The sequence below is a fragment of the Fringilla coelebs genome, assembly GCF_963513975.1.
Source record: "Fringilla coelebs genome assembly, chromosome: 7".
Lineage (NCBI taxonomy): Eukaryota > Metazoa > Chordata > Aves > Passeriformes > Fringillidae > Fringilla > Fringilla coelebs.
The window spans coordinates 21,155,637-21,181,392 of NC_140035.1; the positions used below are offsets into that span (position 1 = coordinate 21,155,637).

At 38.1% G+C, this 25,756-nt stretch overlaps 2 protein-coding genes across 2 annotated transcripts in view; one reads left to right on the forward strand and one right to left on the reverse strand.

Annotated features, from left to right (window-relative positions):
* The first annotated feature begins 29 nt into the window (after positions 1 to 29).
* Positions 30 to 7,330, forward strand: SCRN3 (secernin 3). The gene is made up of 7 exons (XM_084209476.1): positions 30 to 282; positions 400 to 581; positions 1,359 to 1,558; positions 2,242 to 2,454; positions 4,948 to 5,110; positions 5,466 to 5,646; positions 6,426 to 7,330. The coding sequence occupies exons 1-7, from the start codon at positions 115 to 117 to the stop codon at positions 6,579 to 6,581; spliced, it is 1,263 nt and encodes a 420-aa protein (XP_084065602.1). The 5' UTR covers positions 30 to 114; the 3' UTR covers positions 6,582 to 7,330.
* A 2,443-nt stretch (positions 7,331 to 9,773) lies between these two features.
* GPR155 (G protein-coupled receptor 155) overlaps positions 9,774 to 25,756 on the reverse strand; it is a 28,307-nt gene continuing 12,324 nt past the window's right edge. The window contains exons 5-16 of the mRNA XM_084209334.1: positions 25,012 to 25,167; positions 23,945 to 24,028; positions 22,571 to 22,691; positions 21,238 to 21,322; positions 21,066 to 21,156; positions 19,793 to 20,066; positions 19,058 to 19,159; positions 17,222 to 17,355; positions 15,802 to 15,897; positions 14,888 to 14,952; positions 14,089 to 14,226; positions 9,774 to 12,056 (exon numbers count right to left, since the gene is read on the reverse strand). Coding sequence (XP_084065460.1) covers positions 11,834 to 12,056; positions 14,089 to 14,226; positions 14,888 to 14,952; positions 15,802 to 15,897; positions 17,222 to 17,355; positions 19,058 to 19,159; positions 19,793 to 20,066; positions 21,066 to 21,156; positions 21,238 to 21,322; positions 22,571 to 22,691; positions 23,945 to 24,028; positions 25,012 to 25,167 — 1,569 coding nt within the window. The 3' untranslated portion in view covers positions 9,774 to 11,833. The remainder of the gene's footprint in view (positions 12,057 to 14,088; positions 14,227 to 14,887; positions 14,953 to 15,801; positions 15,898 to 17,221; positions 17,356 to 19,057; positions 19,160 to 19,792; positions 20,067 to 21,065; positions 21,157 to 21,237; positions 21,323 to 22,570; positions 22,692 to 23,944; positions 24,029 to 25,011; positions 25,168 to 25,756) is intronic.

Genomic DNA, 25,756 nt, shown 5'->3' on the forward strand with positions numbered 1-25,756 from the left:
GCCGCGGCCGGGCCTTCCGGGTCGGCGGGCGGGCCTTCCGCGGGCACCGCCCCGCGCCCGAGCTGCCGCTGTCCGCCCCGGGCCCGCGCAGCGCCGCGGCCCTCAGCCCTCAGCATGAGCCCCCGGCCGCCGCCCCTCTCCTGCGACACCTTCGTGGCGCTGCCGCCCGCCGCGCCCGGGGGCCGCGTGGTGTTCGGGAAGAACTCGGACCGGCCGGCAGATGAGGTGCAGGAGGTCGTGCACTTCCCGGCCGCCGCGCACCCGCCCGGCGCCGCGCTGGAGGTGAGGGCGCGGGGCGGGAGCGCTCCTGCCGCTGTCAGCCCCTATCTGCGTGCTTGGCCCGCGGCTCGGCCGGCGGAGCGGGGACGGTGACTCCGTGTGTGCTCTGACCTCTTGCAGTGCACCTACATCAGCATCGAGCAGGTGGAGAGGACGCACGCCGTGGTGCTGAGCCGCCCCTCCTGGCTCTGGGGGGCCGAGATGGGCGCCAACGAGCACGGCGTGTGCATCGGCAACGAGGCCGTGTGGGGCAGGGAAGAGGTCTGCGATGGGGAAGCTCTCCTCGGCATGGACCTCGTAAGGTGTGCATAAGCTGGTTTTTATTGATTTTTTTCCCCCCCTTTTTGGTAAATGGTACCGGATTCGGAATTTACGTGAAAACATGTTGTTTGAGTTTTATAGAGAAATAGTACTTTCACTTTCAGAAGACACTCCTTCCACTGTTCTAGCCACTGTTAAAAGTAAGTATTTCTTGGCACAAGCACTAGATTTCTGCCAGAAGCCCATAAGAAGTATCAGACACTAGACCAGAATTCAGCAAAGGTTTTTCTTTCTATAAAATTTATACTAAACAGAAACAAGACTTTTTCAAGAGCACAGGTGGATGGACTTCAGGCACTACTGTTTGGGCCTTTTCCTAGGGTCTGTACTGCTTTCCTATTCCACCATCTTTCATACACATTATTTTTAAGTTTTGGTCTCAGCTGCCTATTTCCATGTAAATAACAAGTTCATGTTCCTACACTACAGGTGCCAGCATAAATTCCATTAACCTACAGCAGTCAGTCAATTCTTTTGGTAGTTTCCCCCCAGTCCAGTACCTGCACAGGACTTGTAAGCATTTTGTAGGATCCCTCTCCCTGCCTTTCTGTATTTCCATTTGGTGTTTTTCCCCATGTCAAGTTCATAGAGGACCCACTTCAAAGAAGCCCTTTACCTGACTTGTGTTTTTCCCTTACCAGATCATACAACTGGCAGCTGCATATAGAAATATCATTCCAGGTCAATTGGAATACTGAGGCTGAATGATCCTATGTGGAGTTCATAATTCCAAAAATAACATTTTCCTTTTCTTTCAGGCTTGGACTTGAGAGAGCAGACACAGCTGAAAAGGCTCTTAGTGTCATAGTTGATTTACTGGAAAAATATGGACAGGGAGGAAACTGTATGGAGAGCAACATGGCATTTACATACCACAACAGTTTTCTGATAGCTGACAGAAAGGAAGCGTGGGTGCTGGAGACATCAGGAAAATACTGGGCAGCAGAAAAAGTAGAAGGTATGGATGATGCTCTAAACTTTTCAAGTGCTATGACCCCTTGGAGTTCTCCAGTTTTCATTTACCATTTCATTAAGGCATCAAACTAACCTCAAGCTGCATACATGTGCCTGTAAACAACAGGCATTGCTTCCAGGGGCATGAGTGTGGAGTAGTTGGCAGTTTGTCAGAGGAGCTGAGTGACAGAGACCTTTTCAGAGCCAGAGGTAGCCATTCCTGCACTTGGAAAACAGAGGACAGCAAGAAAGTCAGTGTGAGGATGACAGCAGTACGTGTGGTCTTAAGGATGGTAGCAATCCATGACAATTTCATTTGGGGACAGGATTGATGTACTGGGCCCTGAAGGGGCTGATTCTTCTAGTGGACTTAGGAAGACAAGCTCGACCTTTGAATGTCTCAGAAGAAGAATGTAAAGGTGGGAATAATCAGGACAGAACCTGAAATACAATGCTGGCAATAGAAGCAAATGAGTCAGAAATGAGTGGCGGTGAAAATTCCATCAGAAAAATACATGTAGCTGGGGAGAGAGGGCCAGAAATAAACCACCAGACTCACTGATCTTGTAGGAAGATCTTCTAGGAAACTCTTCAGGGCTAATTTGCTTTACTAAGTTAATTGTAGACAAAATAACAAGAAAAATAATTCAATGCATTAAAACAATTCTTTCTGCAACTTACAAACAGGAGGCGTACGGAATATTTCCAACCAGCTCTCTATCACAACCAAGATTGACAGAGAACACCCAGAATTGAAAGAATATGCCAAAAGCAATGGCTGGTGGGATGGGGAAAAGGAATTTGATTTTGCTGCCACATATTCTTACGTCAATACTGCCAGAATGACCACATCTGGAGGCCGATACTGTGAAGGCTATAAACTTCTGAACAAACACAAAGGTATCCTTTTGAATTTTTTTTCAAGATATGCAAAATATTTAGTGAGCTACATTAATTCAAATCATAAATTATTATACATCTGATGCAGGCAATCATTCACATGACTTGGTGAAACACAACTTACTAGAATTTTTTTTTGCCTAAAAGAGAAGCACTGAACTTGGAAGTTTCTATACATTTTTTGGTAATTTGAGGAGGGAAAATTAAGACAAGGGTCAAATATCAAACATACAGAGCTACAGTAACAACCCTGAGAGGTCACATTATGACCATACCACTAAATGCCCTGTAAGACCTGTTCTGAAACATTTTGATAGGCTACATATTATTACTGTACTGCTAAGGAAAAAAACTAGAGGCTAAAACAGATTCCCAGCAGTTTGCAGCCACAAAGAACCTCATGAACAGCTTCAGTCAGGTACCATTTATATAAGGCAACAGCAGAGCATTCAGATACATACCTTGCATTCATTTTTGACATTAATTTTTAAATCTTTGTTGTTTCACTGTAATGGCTATTCTAAACTTGTGGAGTCTACTAAAACACACCAAGAGCAGAACAAAATAATTTTCTGTACTCTAAGCAGTCACTAGTTCAAACAGTTACTTTTCAGACTCCTAAAGAAAGAACCTATTACTTCACTTCTAACTGCATCCATCTAGCAGGTTATTGCTGTAGCTCTATTCACATGCTCATTTGAAGTAATTAATCTGAATCAAGATTACATTGCAGCCCTTTGTTTCTTCTGTTTATTTGGCTGAACTGTGCCAGACCAGGTATAGTATTTAGTTAATGCATTTTACTGTCTTTCTCTAGTGATCATGTAAATCCTGCATTCATTTTGGGAATTGCAGGTTCTGAATACTGAAAGCATTTTCATAATACCTGTATTTACTTGTATTATAACAATGCTGAGATTGTATCTATGTTTCCATTCTAAATCCCCATTTTCAGGCATTTACCTGAGCCATTTTAAAAAATCCCACTAGGTGTTCAGGTTATCAGTTTCATATGGTTCACTTTGTTTAGATTTATTTTAAATAGGTGCCTTAACTAAAAGCTATTTGGTTTACAGCATCAGTAAAATCACTCGTTTCTTCATCTACCCTTCCCGGCTTTTTCAGTCAGTGGCATTACAGTTCTGGGGTTTTTCCAGGCTGCCTACTATGTGAGGGCCATTTTTAGAGAAATGTTATTAATATTTAAAAAAATAGGGAATGTATTTCAGGCATACTGAATAATAGAATTTAGTGTAAAACATGCAATACCTTCTTTCCATGCTGGACAGGTTGCCAAGTTGTAGCTGACAAAATGACCATTGCTTCTTTAATTTCTTTGATTCATCTAGCTTGCTGATTTCTTTAATTCTCTGACCCTCCCAGGCAACTATAGGAATACTTAAGTATGTCTTCTTGCTGAAATGTAGTGCTGCATGCCTGTCTACAGGCAACCTGGGTCATATATGAAAAAATAATATTGGAGACATGTAACTTAGCAGCAGAGTAACTATTTTAAGAGGAAACAGTAAGGAATTAGTAAAAAAAAAAATTCCACAGTTAGAACTCAGTAAGGGAAACACTAAAATAGTACAGTGGCAGACAATACCTTCCAATAAAAAATAAAGACTGAGTGAACTAATGTTTTTCTGCCATAAGCATACCCTCTACTGGTACACCAAATGTGAAAAGAAAACCATCCTGCAAGAGCTGCCTGTTAGAATATTGGATGGTTTGGTGATACCATGCCAGTATCTGAGCTTCAGCATACACTATACAGCAACAGTGATATCACTGAACAGGCAGATGTGGAAAGGGTTTTGTTCCTCCTGAGCAGGAATTATTAGATACTTGGCAATAAACCTCATACAGCTTGCTGATAAAGACTTTTCTACAAATAGATGTACTACTGTGGCTTCTGAGCATAAAATGTAATGCCACTCCAGTGCCTCCTTGAAAAGGATGAAAATTAAAAAAACCTACTCACCAAAAAATCCCCCAAAACAAGTGACAGTCTTGGTGTTTCACTTTCAAAGTTTCACAGAAAATCCATGCATGGTTGTTATTATTTTTATAACTTCAAAGCATCATAGTGGTATTAACTCTGTTCAAATATCAACCAGTATTATAATGATCTATCTTACTTCCACAGAGTGCTCCAAGTTCAGCATTGAATCCAAGCTACTAATTTTCATCTGAAAAGTTACTTTGTGAATGACCATTTGCTAGCCCTATGAAATCTACCTTTCTGGGAAATACCATTTGTCTTTCTAGTCCCCATTTTTTAAGGCATGTTCTTATCACCTCTCTTTGAAATAAATACTTTGAGGAAAGCAATACAAGTGTATTCCATATTAAGGTTTGCCATTAAGATGATTTTTTTCCCCCTGCCAACACAGACAAACTAAAACAGGCATTGCCAAAAGCAGTCAGTTGTAGGGAACATGTCATTCAGTTGGTATCTGTGGCTAAATAATTGTATTGTATCTTGAATAGGATCTATCACTTCTGAAATAATGATGGAAATTCTTCGTGACAAAGAGAGTGGCATTAACATGGAAGGTGGATTTATGACAACTGGCAGCATGGTGTCTGTGCTGCCTCAGCAGCCTAATCTCCCCTGTATTCACTTCTTTACTGGAACTCCAGATCCTGCCAGGTGATGTAGCAGCAAGTAAATTTGATAAGAAATTGTAAATATCTAAATGAAAATGTTGCAGTTTGCCTAGTTATATTCCTTTTTGCTTTGGGTTGGTTTTCTTTTTCCCCCTGAAAAGGCACAATCAAAATGTAGGAGGAACATAAATGCACATTATGTATATTAATGGTATCTACCAACCTACTTAATGGAACACTGCTGTGACAATGACTTTAACACCATTAGATGGTTTTTAAATACCTTTTTCTTAAAAGAAGCAAGTAGAAGAATGGGGAAAAATGCAGCAATTTACTGACTCAACAATTTTAACAAAATGGTGTCAGTAAAGGATCTCTGTTCTATTTTTTCTTCCTAGATCTGTATTCAAGCCTTTCATTTTTGTGCCCGGTATTACTCCGTTATTAAAAACTACGTCTCCTACATTTGGTCATGATGATCCAGTTAAGAAGCAACCACGTTTTCAGAGTAAGCCAGATCGAAGACATGAGCTCTATAAAAAACATGAAAGTGCTGCTGTAGTTATGGAAACGATCAAGGTACCTTGATTAAATTAGATTTCAATGCAAGCAGGTGGTTTATATAAGGTCCTTGCTCCCATTTTGTTAATGTGATAGCAGTTAATGCCCTTTGATGGATTGCAAAGAACAGTGCCGTGCCCCAGAAGCCCAGCGTGTTGGCATCTGGCAGGCACGTGTTCCTGGCACTGGAAACTGCAACCAGCGCTGTGCAGTCCTGGCAGGCTGAGCCCCAGGCAGGATCTGTGCTGCTCACCTTGCAGAGCAGCACCCCACAGCCTCCCTCACCAGTCACATAATGGGGAAATGCCCCAGCAGCCACAGGCAGATACACAGCTCCTGCCAAGAGCTCTTACTGCTATTCAGGCCCCTGCTCTCAGGTGGAAAGGAGAGCTTGCCTTTGATCATTGCTTGGTATGGACAGGAAAGGAAAGATGGCAAAGATAGCTGAACACAGACGTGAAGCAGGAAGGTGGCTGCTTACTTTTAGCAGTAAAATCTCTGCTATTTACAGATACATCTTCTTAAAAGTAAGTCATATGCCCACTGAAGTTTTGATAACTAATACCTAAAGAAGCTTTAATATTCCTTCAATCTATCAGACAAGGAAGATGAAGTAAGTGCTAGATATTAGGAAAGATATCTAAGAAAACCTGTAATGATACTGATTTCTACCAACATAAATGTGGACCCTAGAAACTCTTAAAAGATTGAAATAAGGACAGTAGAAGAGAATTTTGTTAGGGTGATTACTACATGCTCTGTATAGTTTTTAGTGAAATAAATGTTTCTTTTTGCAGGACAAAGGTAAAGAAATGCTCAAAGAGATACAGGAGTTGGAGAAACAGAAGATAAGTCAAATGGAATCAATCCTGCAGAATGGATGCCTTGATACTAAACAAGTAGTTAATCTTTTTTCACAGTGTGTAGAAGAAGAGCTCAAAATATATGGCTAAGAATATTATTTGAATGTGGTAAAATTTGGATGATTATTGGGTTTTCTAATGAAGAGGCTATATAGATTAACATCCTGTTTTCTGTATATCACATAGCATGGACAGTTTTAAAGATGCAGATTCATAGTCGGGACAAATGGCTTTTGACTATAAGAACAATGCTGGAAAGGCTCCTAAGAGCTAGGCAGTGGCATTGTACATGGCACAAAGCTGTCAGCAGAGACTGATTTTGCCAACAAACAGATGCAATTAGAATGAAATAGCTTGGCTAAATTAGTGAACAGCCCCATCTCTGAATGAAGAACACTAACCCAGCTCTGGAGAACGCAGTTCTAGCGTACACACACGTAGCTTTTATAGTCAGGAGAATTGTAGGAGAATTTCAGACTACCTGAATTAAAATGGCCATGCTGAAGACTTTCTGAAATGTAGAAGCTATGATGAACCCTGAAGAAAAAAGAAAGTGACACACAAACCAAGTAAGATTGATACTCAGTTGTTTGATAAAACTATTCTAAGATACATTTCATATACAGACCTTCAACTCCTTCAATGTAAAATGAGGCTCAGAGTTCAAGGTATATTAAAAACAAATCACAGTTACAAAAATAATATTTTGCTGTGAGTAATTGTGAAATCTTATTACATGGAATTCAGCAGTGCAAGCATCCTGTAAGTTCCCCACAGATTTCACTTTCCTGTCTATTTTTCCCACCCTGATAGTGAAAAATAAACTTATTTATATACAAGATGATTATTGTCAAATTAATTTTACAGTGCACTTTATAACATCATGGGGGAGTTCTAAAATGTTTCTTGAATTGTTACTTTTTAAAATTGGGCAATTAGAAAGGAAGACGTTGGGCTACACTAGTATATACAGGTATTCAGCAGGACTCTTAAAAGTACTTCAGATTTTTTCCATTTTATATAAAGCCTTTTAAACCATGACTTTCTTTTGCCACAGTTAATAGACTGTGGACTTAATTTCATCAAACTTTTTGCCCTACCAGAAACTCTTCTTTCCTGATCCTGTTTAAAAGTAATGATCAATATATGACACCACTTTTATTATCTGTGGCAGGGGCCAAACTTAACAAACAACAAGGAAGACTCTGATTTTACCTCATGATCAATAAGTCAGGATAACAAGCTGTAAGGAAAAACAACAAAAGAAAGCACTTAAAATGCAGCACTTCTGCAAACCTTCAGAGGAAAATACGAAATGGTGCTCTAGAGCTGCAGCAGCAATGTGGGACATGACACTGCATCCCCACAGACACAGCAAACCACAGAAAGATCATTCTTTGACAATTTTTCACATGCCACTTTCTCATCCTGTAAATTGCTCAATACACCACTGGTAAAAAAAGTTAAATATAAAGAATAGCTAGACAATAAGTTTGCAGAATTAATATGAAAATTAAGAGCTTGGTAAAATTTATTCTTTCTGATCCTACAATAAGAGTAGAAATTAATTTGGGATGCTGTGTTCAGATTCACAGCAAGCAACTACTGAGTTAGGAAAGGCTCATGAACTTTCTGTTTCTAGACCTAATGTGTAGCACATGGCAGTAGCAGGAGTGGGAGGTAAGACAGAGTATGTTTGAATTGACTGAACATTTTGTGCCTCTGTTGACAACAAAATTTCTTAGAAGTTCCGTAGCACAGTGGTTCAATACAGAAGTTCAATAGTCCAGTTTGATAACTGGAAGATAGATTTAATAAAAATTTACTGTATTTATCTGTTTTCCTTATGGGATGTCCATATCTAACAATTATTTATCTTTTCCTGTTTTTGATCGTGAGCTGTTCTACACTGACAGCTGGAAAGCATCAGTAAATTCCAGGTGAAAGTGTGCTGGAAACCAAGGTATGAATAAAGTTTTCAGGCATCATAGCAAACCAAGTGCAATAGTTTTATGCTACAGTGTAAAGATTGAAGCTATACAGGAAGAACAGCAGTGAAGTTGGAGCGGGCCTTTAAGCAAACTTCTTGGCCACTTAATCATGGGGTTGCAGTGAATGAGGTTACACACACTGGTCCAGCCCTAACACAGGCAGATACAGTCCAACTGTGCCTCTCATGTATGTGTTGCTTTCTCCTTACTGGTCTACAGGATACAAAGTAAAAACAATGTAATGTGTGGAGACAGTTAAAGTGATGGACAATGGAGTACAGGATATTTCAGTACCTTTTTCCTTGGGATTTCATTCTCCTAGAAGACATGCAGTGGAAAAACAGAAAAGATGGGACCAGAATAAAGAAATAATCCTCCCTCCCACAACCTTAATTAAAAAAAAAAAATTAAAAATTAAGAATCAGAATGTCCCCTAGAGGGCAATCTTCTCATGGGTTTTCACCTAGGAATGTATCTTTAAAAGGTCTAGAGCTTTATGAAGGACCATTATTAAAATAAGAAGGTACTAAAATTTCGTACTAGAAAACTAAGTATTACATCCTGTTCATTTTGACAATTATTTTGAGATTAGTCCTAGGAAAAAAGATCCAATTTTTCACTGGACATTCCTCTAGACTTGTTCAATAGATGTTTCCATGGAACTTAGGTTCCAAGAGATTCATCTCAAACTAACCCACCTTCAAAATAAAGGAAGTCGTTGCACCAGTGACCACTTCTTTAAAGCAAAGTTGTTTCTAACTGCCAGAAATCCACATAACAGTATATCAGCTATTGACAGAACATCAGCTTGTCAGCCATTCAAAACTTGCCAGTGCTCCTTGGTGGAAGCAATTATTTACCAGATAAAAGGGTAACTTAACTTTCTAAAACAATTAGAAAGCAATTCAATGTCTATTATTGGCTTCTAGAAGTACCCAGTGATTTAGAAACAAAATATTTGTATTTCATTCCTAGCTTCTTTATTTATTAACCATCACAGACTCATCAGACTAATGGGTATGATATCAGCAGTCACAATATTATAGCAGTAAATCTCAGGAGAATGTGGTGTTGGCTGGTAATCAAAGGTGTTCTCTGTATTAAATTTGTAACAGAGAGCCTTTTCTATGCAGAATTTTTGAGCAATTTCTTATTTAAAACAGATATGTTGTGTTCAAATCTAGGGGAAAGCAGAAACATTATAAAAAGGGAAGCAGGACTTCTATGATGAAAATGAGAAAGACAAGAGTGCAAGAACAATGACTATTTACAGAACTGTAAAACTGCCCTAAGAACAAATTCTTGAATGTTTGAAGAATTAATAAAAAAAAAAATGTTTTGGTAAGTAGATGAGAATGTGGCACATTTCTAGTATAGAGGTGTCTTAATGGTGGACACCCATTAGGGAGTGCTCTGCCTACTTGTAAAGGATCAAGGATGGATTTAAGAAATACCAGGACTGAAACCCAAGAGCCACGTTAACAAATCTCTCAGAAAAACTTTTGCCATAAACCTTGACAGGCACATGTAACCCTCACACACCACATCACAGCTCAGAACTCTGAAATCAAGTAACAGATTTATTGACAAGTTGCAGTATTTAGAAGCCAGACATACTTGCAGTTTCTGCTCTTAAGTCACATACATCTAATTATTCCAAAATATTTGATGCAGCTGTCTTCAGCATTCATAATGGAAATACACAAACGTTTTCCTTTGTGGCCACAGCCTGATGAAACATCAATTACATTGTTGATGGTAAACATTAAAATATACCAGGTTGTACAGCATACATAAGCAGCAGGATGTGTTTCTGTGCACACTGCAGCCAGACTGACAGTAAAAGGAATTATTTTTTCAATTTAAGTCTTGCAGGAAATTCTAGCAACTATAAAACAAGTGCTTGTTGAATAGTAGCTTATGCTGCTAAAATCACTGTTAATTCTTAATACAAAATAGATGCAAAAGTAGCTGTAATAAAAATCTGTATACTTAAAAAAAAAGGGAAAAAGAAGGGAAAGACTTTTTTAAAAAAAGGGCGAGAAGACTTATTCATATGCTTGAGCAAATAATTTTTAATACCTGGATTCCTTTCCCTCACTACATAAAATTTTTATCTAGACATATAAAGGCTATTCTTGCAGTTTTAAAAGGGCAGCATAATGGCTATCAGATACAATACTTTGTCTTTAGCCTTTTCAAAATATTGCAGAAGACACACAGGTCCTCAGATTCTGCCTTTAGTGCACAGGAATCTGAGTGACACTAAAGTAACTTGTAGGAGGATACCTGAGGTTTATTAGAAACCTGTGTTAGGCAATCAACTAAAATCTAGGATGTTTAGCTACCCTACACCCTAATCTGGATATTTATTTAAGATTCTTTATATATTAGATTTAAAAGTCATTAATTTAACTTTAAAAGTTTTATGACTCGAAAAAGAATTTTGTCTTGACTTGCACATGTAACCAAGGCTTCCATAAAATCTTTACTTGAGGGTGGCATTTCTGATTTAAACTGTAAAGGCTAATTTCAGAATGTAAAAATCTGCTCTTGATAAAGCTGTCACTACCACCATAAGGCAAAATTTCAGAACAAATTGTTTATTCCATTATATAATTTCCTATTTTGGGAGAGTGATGGATATTTCTATGGTTTTAAGATTTGGTAGATTTGTACAAAACCATTACTTATTACTTATTCCACTCGGTATTTGCCCAGCTTTAATCCCCTGATACTGGAAACATTGTCACAGCAATTCTGTCTTTTTAAGTGGAGTATTTTATCTTGAAGGGAAAAAAACCCCACCCAATCTCAAGTGTAAGCAGCTCAAAAATATTACTGGTGTTAGACAAGAGCAGAGTAGTAAAACCTGGGGTATGACACAAGAAATCCTACTTCTGTGAAGTCAGGGGGAAGCCTGACTGTAAATAGGCATCAATACTTCATCACGCTAAAATATGGAGAACATCCAGCAACATGAAAAATACCTTTCATGGGGTTTTTTTTCCCTCATTGTGGCCTCAATATTAAAGCTGCAGTAATAATGCCTCTAAAATACAACAGTGACACATACCATTTAGTAAAATTTGTTTTGCTCAAAATGGAAAAAAATGTTCTAAATCCAGAGCATCTGGTTTTGTTTAGTAGCATTCTGGTTGCAATGCTACTAAATATAACTTTCTACCATTTTCTTCAGAATAGACATGAGTAGAACCACATCTCTTAATTTTACAAGGGAGAATAACACAGTTCTCTGAGAAAGCAATATTTCCAAATTCACTAGTGAAGGCAGAAGAGGTGGTGACACTCACCCCAACTACCTGTGCCTTGCCTGCCTGCCTGCCCAGGTCAGTGGCTCTCAGGGGCAGCAGCTTTCCTGGGAATGAAGCGGTAATACAGGTACTCATCGCGAAACTCAAACTCATTGGTGATGTGCTGCACCACGCCTCCCTTCAGCAGCCTGTCCCCATACACCACAGCTTCTCCACGGTCAGAGGCAAGGCCAACTTGCAGCAGCCAGTTCACCAGGTCACAGCCAAAGAAGATGCCAGTGGAGATCTTTGCACCACACCTGTATGTCAAAGGAATGATTCACCCACATGTTCTGTAAATCTGGTATCATCACTGCACGATGGGGAAAGGCAAGGAAAAATAGCGGGAAACAAGGAGAGACATCATGATAGTTAAGAGCATGTTAGAAAAGAATTTGCAAATTTTGTATATTTGGGACATGCCAGTGTTCACTACCTTTTCCTACAGACATTTCAATGAGAAGCAATATGGACATACAAAGTTGTTTTAGGCTTCTAAATAAAATTCAAATTGTAAATAAAATTCAGCGGACATCAGTTGCATTTTTCCTGAAAACTCACACAATGTAATTCTATTTCTTGCATATGTGCCATGTACTTGTTACCATGACCCTTTCTGCAACCTAACCCCAGCAACAGGGATTCTGCTTGAATTTTAATTCTTTTCATAATTTCTGAACACTTTTAAATGGACACTAACTGCTTACACATATTGTAAACAAAGCCCATTTACAACTTGCATATCCTGTTAAATAGTGACCACACATGCAGTACTAAGAATAAACAAAACCTTTACAACAAGACTATCTTTTAAACGTATTTATGAGGCAATGATGCTATCATCTGCCTAGTTTCAGCAGACATACCATGCAAAAATTAACCTGCAGCAATGAATGTTTCTGATTATCTAAAATCTATTATGTGGAACTCAAGCACAAAGTTTCTAGTTTCTAGTGATTAAGAGCTGAGACAGCATTTTTTCCCTGTTTTTTTTAAAGTTAAAAGCAGCAGTAACAGAGCAAGTGTTAACATCTATTAGCAGATGCAAAAATGAAAATAAAGTCCATGGTTACACATCTCAGTTACAGCACATTTAAATCAAAAAGGATAGGATCAAGTTAGATGAATATTTAAAATGACAAGATAAATGCATTGTTTTAATTCATAAGGAGAAATGAGACATGAACCAAGTTCTGCACAAACATAGTTATTACAACAATAAGGCAACAAATGTCATAATGTCATGTATTCTGATATGATTAATAAAAACCTCAAAGTGCAACTAAATGAACAGCCCTAAACCCCAAAAAAACACAATAGCAGCAGAGGCACCAGAAAAACAGCTGTAAAACCTGATCTATTTCACAAGACATTTTCTGATAATCTTTCTTATGGGACATTACTGACTTCTGAAGAGACTAAACAAAATCATGATGCTTTCTAGAACAGTTCTGCAATATGGTTTTGGACTACCTGACCATTAAAAGACCACCCTACCCTGCCAAGGCAGTCCTATTTAAAAGCTCACATTACAAGAACAGTCAAAGGGTCCTGTTAGAACAATTCATGTTTCCATTTCATATATTTAAATAAAGGCAGAATCTTTTTCTTGTTCCTGCTGCTTCTGTCTGCTTTTTTCTTCTCATCTGCCTACACATATCTGAAGGAATAATTCTTGATTTAGGTAACGTAATTTGCCTCTGAAATCTTTACTGGTCTCATAAATTGAAGTTAAGGCCTCATTAAAGGTAGGAGTAAAAGAAATTATATAAACTCAGAAGCTGTCAAAGTCCTAAACCCACATGTTGAGGGGCCTCTCAAGTACACACTAAAATCAGTTGCAACAGTTTTGCCTCCTATAAAAGCTACATTTTAGTAAACATTTAGTTACAAATACAGACAGCATCTTACTCTAGAAAACAAACAAAAACAAAACAAACAAAACAAACAAAAGGTCTTAATGCATTTCTACAGGTGTTAGCATATACATTTTTTTAGAAAGATTTTATCCTCTGAACTCCAGTTAAATGCAAAACCTGGAGAAATCCCTTAGTGATATAAAACTTTTAATAATTTATTTAAAACCTAGGTGGGATAATATGATAACTTGTACCCCGATGTTTCTGTATGAGGCTAGAAACATTTCTGTTACAGTTAAATTTCTAATCCTATCTTGAGGTTTGAATAAATATACACAACAGGAATCACCCACAAAATTAACTGCATTTCATTGTTTTCAAAAGATGAGCTGTGTGCTTTGTAACAGGTTACATGTGCAGGGAAGGACCTTACCTTCTGCCTTTGACAATACTTTTGACACAGTGATCTCTATGATAACGAACAAACTGTTGACAGGTCATCCTGATTTCCTCAGGTACAGAGGCATCTGTATGCCCTGCTGCTTCTCTTCCACCCCAGAAAAACTCAAGTCTACAAAACACACACACAAAAAAAGAAAAATTCAAGACAGCAAATCAAGCAGGGGCACTTTTTGGGAAACTGCAAATAATAGAATGGACCTCCCAGGAAGTTTATCACAACCTCTTTTTGTGCCCAATACTTTACTTATAATCTTCCTAATATATTTGCATGGCTTTTGAACACAGAGGTGTTATTCTAGGCTTGGGCAGAAGGAAAGTCAGAGAGTAGCTGGGAGCCAGCTCTAGCTGCTGGATTCACAGGGCAGCCAGTTACCTCTAAGGTAAAGGCAGCTTTGTACACTCACTCCTCCACTGTGGAAGGGCCTGTCCACACAAAGTACTGGCATGGGGCTATGAACACAGTGCTTTAAGACAGTGATGACACACTCTGATTCAGCATCCAGACCTTAGTTTTAGTTTATCAGCTGAAATTATTTCTGAAGATCCTTCATTTGGCAAAAATTTCACCTCTAGGGAGCCTGCAGGACTTATGTCTCTGAAAGAGTCATAAGGACGGCAGAAAAACCTCTCTACAAGTGGGAGAGAAAAGAAATTTGGAAGATTAACGAAATAGGAAACCAAATACTACAGCACTGAAAACTCAACACCCTTCAAAAACAATTATTAGTAATAATTAGGTTTATAGGTGTAAGTGCAAAGAGTCTATTTACCTTCGTTTGCATGGCAGAATGATTAAATGCTTATCTAAGCCAAAAATACCGAAGCAAATGAAGCCCTGGATAAAAAGAAAATATAAGAAAGAGCAACATGAAGCAAAAGCTTTGGTTTCTATAGAACAGAAAATATAAACTTAGTGCCAAATACATTTCATGTATACATGCAAAGCATCCCTCTTTTCTAAATATCATTCAAAATGCATTTTGTTTCTGCTTCAATTTTTCATTTGGACCTTAAAAAGACATATCAATACCTAACAGTTTATTATATAAAACCTTCAAGAATTAGTTCAGTAAAACTAGTGACATGCCACTTGACATTTTGGGGATAACTGGCAACCTTATGGAGCCACGTATTGAATCTGTCTTGGTTAATGCCAAGGAAAGTACAGACTTACTGTAATTCAAGTGCTAGAATGCTCTCCACTTAATTTATTTTTCTGTGCAGCTTTTATATAGAACTATCATTACTTGATACTGCAGTGCATCCTGTAGGCACACGTGCCATGGCTGTGTAAAATGTTCCTCCAGTGTGTGTATTAACACTGCCTGCCTTTCACCTTCATGGGTGACAAAGCTGTCATGAGCACTGAAACAGGCCAGGGGCAGCCAGAGTCAGCATCCATCTTCAGCTCTTTGCTATGGTGCTGTCACTGAAACCAGAGACAGTCATTTAAACCTTACAGGGAAAGCATCCATGGAGCTGCCTTGCTACTGCTCTAACAGCACAAAGAGACACCAGGGAAGCTTTGGAACAAATAAGGCTAAATTCCTAAACAGTTTCCATGAGCATTTGGCATTCAGTTGTCCCTTGCACTTTTGAAAGTGTTCATGGTCATAGAAGATGTGTGTTATCTGCTGCAACACCCACCAACATGGTCATTTTCAGAACAAACATTGGTAAGTACCTGACCAAAATTAAACACAGCACAAAAGAACTGCAGTTCCACATACAGCCTTCCAGGCTCTTGGTTGAACAGCCACCACAAACAACTGGAGAGATTCTGTAAAGAAAACAGAAAAACAGCAAAACCCACAAACATAACCTGACTGTTAAAAATCAAAAGCTTTCTTCTCCTCACGTGCTAATAATTCTTGAACAATGTTCATGGTCTCTATTTAACAAATTATTCAGATAAAGACAAGTAAGAGGGAATAAACACCTTAAAACATCATCTCAGTTAGACTTAATAGCTTGGCAGGAGGGGGAACCTTGGCTGTTTTAAACATAACAATGCAAAAAATAGCAGGGTAAGAGGTCCTGCCTCCTTACATGTTTGTGTAAGGAACTTGCCTCAAGCATACTTAGGTTTTCAACATAACACAGACAATATGAGCCCAGACAGATTTGCAGTGTTTGTCTTAAGGCTGCTTAGCTGAAGCCAGTGCTTTCTACATATTTCTTGCAGAGTTAGGATTATGTTAAGGTGAAGCACATACCACTTCAGCTATTTGAGATGCCTGACAGAAGGAGGAAACCTCCAAAGTTAACCCATTTGAGTGTAAAGGCTCATTCTTTAAAGTAACTGATCTTATTTCATGGTACCTACATAACCATTCAGACACAGCTAAAATATAGGCTGACAGTTAGGGTATCCCTTAAATATAAAAGATGTAAAAACATACTAGTGCTTCTCCCCGCTGACATCCACAAGAAACTCAACTGAGCATTACATTAAGAGAGCAGTTTCTTGCCTTTGTCACAGTTAAAAATTAAAATTATATCCCCAATGCATTACATTCTGATATTTTATACTTGTACATAGCCACAAACACATCTTGGAGTCAGTAATGATGAGTGGCAACACTAACTTAACAACATTGCTCCAAACACCACTAAAACCAACAAAATTGCGTTTTCCCATTTAAAATAATCTTAAGATTATTTTTAACACCTCAGAGAAATCCAAGTTCCAATATAAGCCTGATCAGATAGAACAATTTTTGTAGTCTCCTTCAGAAGCAGAATTCAGTTAATGTTTTTAATTGATAATTGTCTAGGGAAGAAGACCAACTCTTGAGAAAACTGGGAAGAGGGGCAGTAGTAATGAATAATATAATTATATAACTTTACTTTTTTTTTCCCCTTTAGGGTTCTCCAGTATCTTGCTCAACATCATCAGTCTTAACTTGCATTTAATTTATGATGTGGCAGAGAAAAATTAACTGTATGACATGCCTCTTCCAGTAAGGAAGCAAAATATAGCCTCTGTTTTATTTACTGAACTGTTACTTAAGCAGCTGGAAGATTTTTTCTGGATTGTCTACATAGCTTTCCTAAAAATCATTCTACCTCAAAGAGTTAACATGGGGAGAAAGAATATTTACAGCAAATAGGCCAACAACAAGAAGTAAGCACAGCAGCACATGTCTGGCCAGCTGTTTGTCTCCAGTCTGTAGAAGCTGCTCTTCCTGAGCCAACACACACGTTTGAGCACTGCAGTGAGTCACACACTGATCCACTGAAAAACAAACCAGAAATTCTTCATTAGGCTTCTATCTTCAGAACCCCATGAACAACTTGTCAATGTAACTTGCTGAGTCAAATTACCTTAAGTATCTCTACTGAAGTGACACACACAAAATTTAATATTGGCTTTAACAATAACCTGTTCAAACATCTACTCTCAAATGAAACAGTTGAAGTGTATGGGTGCTCCTAAAACGAGAAAAGCTTTTCCAACAGAATTTTTCTTTCAAAGATTTAATTAAAACTAAATGTGTGGTTAACATTGAGAAAACACTATCAGAAGTAATGAAAATAATGAAAAAATATTTATCTGAACAGATTTAAATTTTATTTCTGAAAAAAATCAAATATACTGTCAGCTCTAATGTTTTTACTCTGCATCTCAGTGTTGTTTATGTCTACATCAGACAGACAACCATATTTATTTCAGGTCTGCGACTGTATTTTTAACACAGTATGTCAGAACATGATCATAATTCTACCAATGAAAGGAGTCAAACACAAAGAGAACAGATGCTTGTCTTCCAGCTACAGAGCTCTAAGAAATTCTGAGTATCTTCCTCTAGATGGCAGTGAAAAACTTCCTGGCAAGGCCATACGAAGGAATTGGTACCAGATAACTCGAAGCAGTTCAGTGAGATAGTGGAAGAATTAGAAATTATTGCAGCCAAGGTTACACAAGAGTATGTGTTACAATTTGCTTTTACTGATTTATAGGTTTGAAGTGTTCACTCAGGAGGTTGAAATAATTTCCACTCAACCATAAGGTATTTTCTACCTTATCTTTTAGGATAAAAAAATTAAATTTGCCTTCCTCTATTCTTGAAGACATTCTTATGGTGCTTGTCTGAATTACTTAATAGATAAAATAGTTGGCAATAGGCAGAAAGGGAGCATTTTGTGAGATGAGACATAACTGAAGTATGCTTCAGTGTGAAATATTTAGATTTATTGAAATTTATGTTGCATGCAAACATAGCATCTTCTTAAGAATGCTGGAAAACAAGGAAAAAAAAAGGAAAAAGAGCCAAGTTGTACTGGCAACTAGCTTTGATTACTGACATTGATGTGCAGTGAGAATGCACTGGGCATGCAGTTTTCAGACAGGTGTTGAACAGTCAGTTCAATCCATTTTTTTCTATTTTAGTGACTCCTAAGGCCCTCTTAGTCGATTTTTTCCATCTCTCTTCTCTAGACATAAATAGTACACAGCAGCATGGACGTTTAATCTAATCTGCAGTAAGCACTTGCTCCTCTAGATCTTATTTAGTGTTCAAAACCTGTCCCTGATTATAACAAAGTCTTTTTTAAAAGATGCAAGATGTGAATATGAGGATGTAAAAAAGTGGTTTATGTTAAAAGCTTAATGCAAAGTAGGGTTATGCATTCAACTTTCCAGCATCCAAACAAGACAACAATGGAGAGGTAAAGTCTGAATGCTCAGAACACACCAAAGAAGCTTTGTGGTAAAAGAGTGACATCCAAAACAACTGTCCATCTTGAGAACTGAAAAACTACAAACAACTATCAGCAGAAGAGAACAAACAGCTATAATATTACCTAATAATTCAATTTAATACAAAATATCAGTTACCCAGGTGGAGTCATAGCTCCAAGAGTTACTTTGTGAGAATAACACAGAGATGTTGGGGAAGAGCCTGTAGTATTAAACCAAGGAGCTACTATTGCTTTACCTGTCTCAATTGGAGGAATCTTGCTTTCAACAGCATCTGACACTGCTTTGCTGTCTTTAGCACAGGATAATTCACCATTTGTTGTTTGACAAGAACAGCAACCTATTAAATATATACAGTAATAGGATGGTTAGCTTCTTTCACTACCATAATTTATTTTCCAGGTGTAACAATATATTCTATGCAGCTATAACTATTTTGCTCAAACATAACCCAAAAGGAGAAGACAGACTTAATTTTTCCCATTTGTTGAGAGGGTAAATGGGTCACTAATACTAATAGTTTAACATAACACTACCACCACTGAAGCAACAGAAGCACTTTTAGTTATAGGCAAAAAACTAGGAGGTGATCAAAAAGGCAACATACAAAAAAGGATTAGAAACTGAGTGTTTCTGTTGGCATTTAATTCATTCTCAGAGAGACAATTTAGTAGATAAACAATCTAAGATGCCTAGTGGGCTACATTTATCACATCCTTATCAAGGTATCACTACTTACATAAAAATCACCCACAGGCTTTTCTTCTTGTCCACTTACACAACTCTTACAATGGTAACAATCAAACTGTAGAAACACAAACCTAAATACTCAGGCAGTAATATCTAGATTTTCTTCTGTCCTAATCTAACACCCGAAGCTGTAAACTGTCCTTCTCAGGTCAGAATTACATTTGAAATATTACTTCATAGCACCCTAAGCCAATTATTCTTTATACAAATATACTTTGTCTACCTCTTTCTGCAGATGGCTGTGCAGAAGATCTTGGAGAAGACTGTTCAGAAGATTCTGGAGAAGATTGTGCAGAAGATTCTGGAGAAGACTGAGTCATAGTGGCTGAACTGTGATTCTGCCCATTCCCTTCCACTTCAACCTCCTCCATTGAGCTACGTGGTGAGTATGGGTTCAACACCCCATAGCTGGACCCTTGCCTACTTCTGTTCATGCACATCAGTGAGACACCTGACATCAATATACTGATGAACAGTACCACTGCTGTGGTAATTATCTGTTAAGAAAGCAAAGAAAATGCACTTAAATATAGGAAAATAGTTGCATATGTCTGTCTTTCTGACTTCTGTACTTTTCTAAATACACTTACAAATGAGTCTGAACAAGAGTATGTTTCCTATATTTACTGCTCTTGCACCTCATGGCACTGAAAGAGACTAATTTTCCTTGCCTGAGTAACTTAGCTTTTTTGTTTGTTTTTTTTAAGTGTGGACCCCTGTTTCCCATGCAATCCAATTGTCTTCCCCTTTCCTCTCAGGGTCACCAGTGTTCTGGGTTAAGTTCTGCTCAGGTACCCTTTCATTCCAAAGAGGAATGTGCTCTAATTTACATTCTTTAGCCAACAGGGAGCACCCTATTAATTAGCCTTTCCTTCTAATCATTTGCACTGATAGCCTCAGAGTGGATTCTGGGTATTTAGTACTTGTGAAAGTGCCACATGAACAAACCTGAGTGACTCATGGACTCTCTGTCCACAAGAAAGAGAGGGAGAAAACATGACAAATACCTATGCTAATACACTTTATATCCTCTGATAAGAGGAACTATTTGCTGGTAAAAATGGTAGTTCAGGGTCTTTCAACCTATGATTGTGCTGAGAAGCCAACCATAGTGCAAGCAGTTACTGCTACACAGGTGATGCATATCCTATCTAATACAGACCAAAAGCCATTAATTAGATCCTGGATAATAACAATTTTAGATAACTATCATGCTAGAATACAAATTAGTCACCAGGAAAAGAGCTCTGTAATTCATTACCACTCCTAAGTTTTTTCTTTAAGAAGCCTACTCCCTTTTTTCCTTAGTCATAGCTGCCTAAACATGAAGGTCCTTCTCCAAACCAATGTTCCTAGTGGCTCATTACATTTTTGTATCAATCTATAAGCATTCTACAATGATACTTTTATTACAGTAGCTTGCACTTTGACTGAAAGCTACTTGCTCAGGTAGCATGGCAGAAGTCTGAAGGGATGAGGACAGAACATGTTCCTACCTGATGTTTTCCATAGAAAAAGGCAGAGTCAATACTAGTGTTGTTACGTTCACCAACAATTAGTAAGATTCCTACCAGAACTGTTGGGACTCTGAAAGAACAAAATAGAATGTACATAACATATTTATCATGCTCCTCCTAATTCAGCAGGCAAGCATTTGAATTAACTTACCCCCATCCAGCTATGATGATAAACCCAATGGGAATCTTTACTGTTTCTCTCTTCTTCAACAGAAACAAAGAAAAAGATAGAAAACCTAAAACAAACAAACAAACCCAAAAGAAAACGCCTTGATTATTATTAAAAAGGGAACTGGTAAGAGCCTAGAAACTCTATGATATGACCTGCTCAATAGCTTCAGATATTCTTCTCAGACCTTAAAGTATTACAAAATAATTTGTCTGACTGTATTCTGAGAAAGTAAATTAGAAATACCCATTGCCTAAAAAATCATGTTAAGAGTGAAACACCGAAAAACTTCCAGGACATTTTATATTAAATGTTCACTTCTAAATGCTAAGAAAGGTTCACAAGATTAAAAAAGATGTCATAAGAACATTTAAGATACAAGTAACTAATTTCTTTAGGCATTAACAGCAGTTTTCTATCCCAACACTCTTTAGCAACCAACAAATAGTGTTGCATTCAGTTATAACATTTCTGTAAAAACTGACTAGTCCTTTGTAAAGTCAATGATAAATTTAACTAAAAAGTTTTGGGTATTTTTACATATCTAACTCTTTTGGGAGTATCATCTAGAACTGCCTAGCCTACTCAAACCTTAGTAGCTCAGCAACATTCTCACGTGGAAGCAAAGCTAGTATTTATATTAGGCCCCACCAATCATGAGCTATGTACTTCAGCTGAACAAACACGACTCACCCTGTAGATTCTGGACAAAAATATCTTGAATACCCAAAGTCTCTTTCCTTTTAATCGTATATGTAAAGCTCTCCAAGCTTCCTGAAGCATCTTTCAGTTCTTTCTATTTCAATCCCTGCTTTAATCTTATGCTCACATATTGTATTTAGAAACTACAATTTCCAGGGGAAATAGCTATTAAAGCTACTTGGGTATTTCCCTTCATTCTGTATTTTCTATTTTTTCATTGCACCAATTTTTCAATCTACTTAATGCTGAATAATTAAAATCTTGAACTCTGCATTAATTAAAAAGCATCATTAAGACTCTGACTAGCTGAAGGGTAACCCCCCATATTCACTCTATTTGAAGTTGCTTCTGCCTTGATAGTAGGCTCCTGTCTCTTGTCACATGCCAGCCAGGCTACTGTATCCAGCAGAGGCAACACACCTGCCCAATTAGAAGCTTCCAGCAGCAACAGCAGCAGGGCCTAACACTAAACCTCAGCACAACTTCCAGGCATCCCCATTTGCAGAACTACAAACAAGTGAAAGGAACATGTACTCTGAAGAATATAATTAATGTTATTTCAGGACATTAGTCTCTCATTACAGTACCTGGGCTCTGCCTAGGAAAATCATACCTGTCCATAGGTAGGTGCTGTAAAGTGAGCTGTAGAGGAATATAAATATGAGGATCTGGACGGTGATGTCTTTCTCTCTAACAGTGAAATTCCATGCCACCATTCCAATGCACGCAATAAACTGGAAAGAAAAGTAAGATACCATCATTTAAACTGGGAAAGCAGAATGACAAAAAAAAACTGAACAGAGAGCTATACACCCGCAGTAAGTTTTAAACCCCACCCCCAGAGGCACTGGAGGGTTATTTTATGAACTGGATACTTCATTTAGCAGTAAAGTACTGCCACAGTAAATTCAGTATTACAGTTGTGTCACTTGACTATGCTACCTTATTTTCAGGAAGGGTTTTTTGACAGCAAGTATATAGCTCATATAAACTAGGAGTAAGGCAAATCAGGTAAACCCCCCCAACTTTATATACCTTATAGTAAGTAAATGATGGTGTTTTTAGCAAGTACAAACCATTTACCTGAAATTACTTGCACATGAAACTGAGGTACACAGATATTTGTTCAGCCAAGAATTACACCAGTTGTAACATAGTGATATTGCATATATGATAATTTTAACACTGAAGGAATCTGAAAAGATAGGCTGAAGTATTGTGGAAACAGAACAAAATAGTTCTATTTTTTTAAGATGAAAGCTAACTTTGTTGGTACAGAATAGAAGCACGTGCAGTTCTCATACATGACATTTTTAAATGTGACTCCATGATCAGATTAAAAAAAAACAACTACAGAACACTTCAGAAAGCACTACCACAGAGATGTTATACATGCACAGGCTGTTCCAGTTGTGCAGTTGACTTCAAGAGAATAAGGAGCATGTACTCTGTAGTTCTCTCTCAGATTAAATAACAATTAAAATTAATCCAGAGCCACTTGGCTTTGGCCTTCCCTAGCCACCAGCCATACATTCCCACACATTCTTGCACCAGCACTTGCTGATCTCTCTGCAAGAGCTTCAGGGACTTAAATCAGTACAGGGATTATTTTACTATTTAGCTCCTTGAATAGGGTTACTATAGAGTCAAACACAGGCTGCTGCTGCTGGTATTGCCAGCTTCAGATGAGCATAATTGAAACAGGAGTGCTCTCAACAGTATTAGGCAATAACTAAGAAAACATCTCAGAAGCCACTCTCTGTTCTTATTGTTTATAGTGCTGTTTAGGAATCACAGTGCCCACATTAACTATCATTTTCTTCAAGGGTGCATCTCACAGCACTGAAATTGTTTAGACAAGTCATACATTAGATTCACTGGCCCTCCACAGTTTGCTATAAAGATCTCACTGTAAAAATCAAACTTCCAAAATTGTTAAAAACTTAAACCCTAAACCTTACACAACAGCATTCTCCTTACTACTGACCTGAGCAACAAGTAGATTTGTTGTAATCATATGAGGAATCTGTTTGTATTTCTTACTCAGAACAACAACAGTAAGAGACCAGGTCTGTAACATACAAGAAGAAAAATTAATTTAAGGATAAAACAAAATCCAAAAGAACAAGATGAGTATTCTGGCAGAGGATGGTGCAACTAAATATACAACAGATCTTAGCAACATGACTGCTACAGTATGCTGCCAGCCCCTTTGCCTCAGCAGTTGTGCTCTCACTTTCGTAAAGTATTTCCAGTAAAGACCAAGCACTTGCCTGCAGCATGCAGAAACCTGTTAGTTCTTCAGGACACAATGACCACAGTGTAGCCTGGCAATTTTGAATTTAAAATCCACACCCGCCTGCCTGAATCTCCCAAAATTATCTGACCAGCAAGAGTTAGCATTCACTTCTGGCTTCCCTGCAGGCACAGTTTCAAGACAAGAGGACTTCAGGGAGGCAACAGCTTCAGAAAATTCAAACTCCTTCCAACATGGATGTTTTTACTTTTAAAAAGCAAATAAAATAATCATACTATCTGTACTTTCTATAAAACCAAAACAAAATTGACATTGGACTTCTGGATTATCAACTCAGTTTTTAAGAAAATAATTTCTAGTAAAGGAATTTGGTAAACATACATAATTTTTACAGGTTAAAACTATTTCATTAATTCTCATTAAGACTTCATTAAACAAATATGCTCTGACATTTCTGGGGCTGAAGTTTGTACACAGCCTTCATTACTGTGATATCCAAGCACCTCACTTGGCTTGATGTAACTAGTCTCTATGGTGTAAGCTGGTACTTTAACTCCCCCACACCCTGTTATTAAAACAAGAAAACAAACCTAACAAAAAACCCATCTCAAGCTCTGCACTACATGCTCTAATTCAGTCACGCATCTTTCCGTAGAGCCCCACTGCTCCATCAGGATTCTGAACTCCATCCTCTCCCCTGCGCATCAGGGCCGATGAGGAGGCAGCTCCAGCAGTGCCCGAGCGCGCTGCTCCCGCGGCCGGGCTGCCCCCCCGGAGCCCCCCCCGGCTGCACCCACCAGCGAGATGAGGCTGACGATGCTGATGTCGAAGCTGACGTTCTGCAGCGCGACTGCCAGGGGGTTGGGGTCCATGGAAGGGATGGTCAGCAGCCACGCAGAAACATACATTATGGGGGCAGACACAAACGTGCTGATCACCATGCCTGAGGTAATCTGCCAAGAGTCACAGCGAAACAACAACCGAGTCAATCACATCTCAGGCTAAATAATCTGCTTTCAGGAATACAACAAATGGCAAAATTGGACCTTTGAATTAAACATACCTAGACCTTTAACAAATGATGAGTTGTTTCTATAACAAATTATTTAGAATTTGAGCCAAAAAGTATCTGCTTTATATACAGAGCTAAACTGAAAATTTTAAGAAGCTTCTGAAACAGCAGGAGTAGAGAGTTTCCTACTGCAGATTTCTACACAGCTTTTTCATGGGTGTCAAATATACTAATGACTGCTGTCTAGGAGTAAATTTACAATGTCACAATTTGCTTTTGGATATAAACATTCACACCATAAATAAGTAAAAAATACATGTAGCTATGCAAATATTAATATGCATCAATTCATGAGAAGAAACCATATATATTTACAAGTGATTTCTAGTTGGCTTCTCATTGTCTTTCTACTTTCTCGAATTTGCACAGTGATGGAAGTGTGAGTTGTTACTCATACTAGAGATTCTGCTTTAAAGAAAGTTTGTAGAGTATAAAATTCTATCTTGCAAGATTTACTTTTATTATCCTTT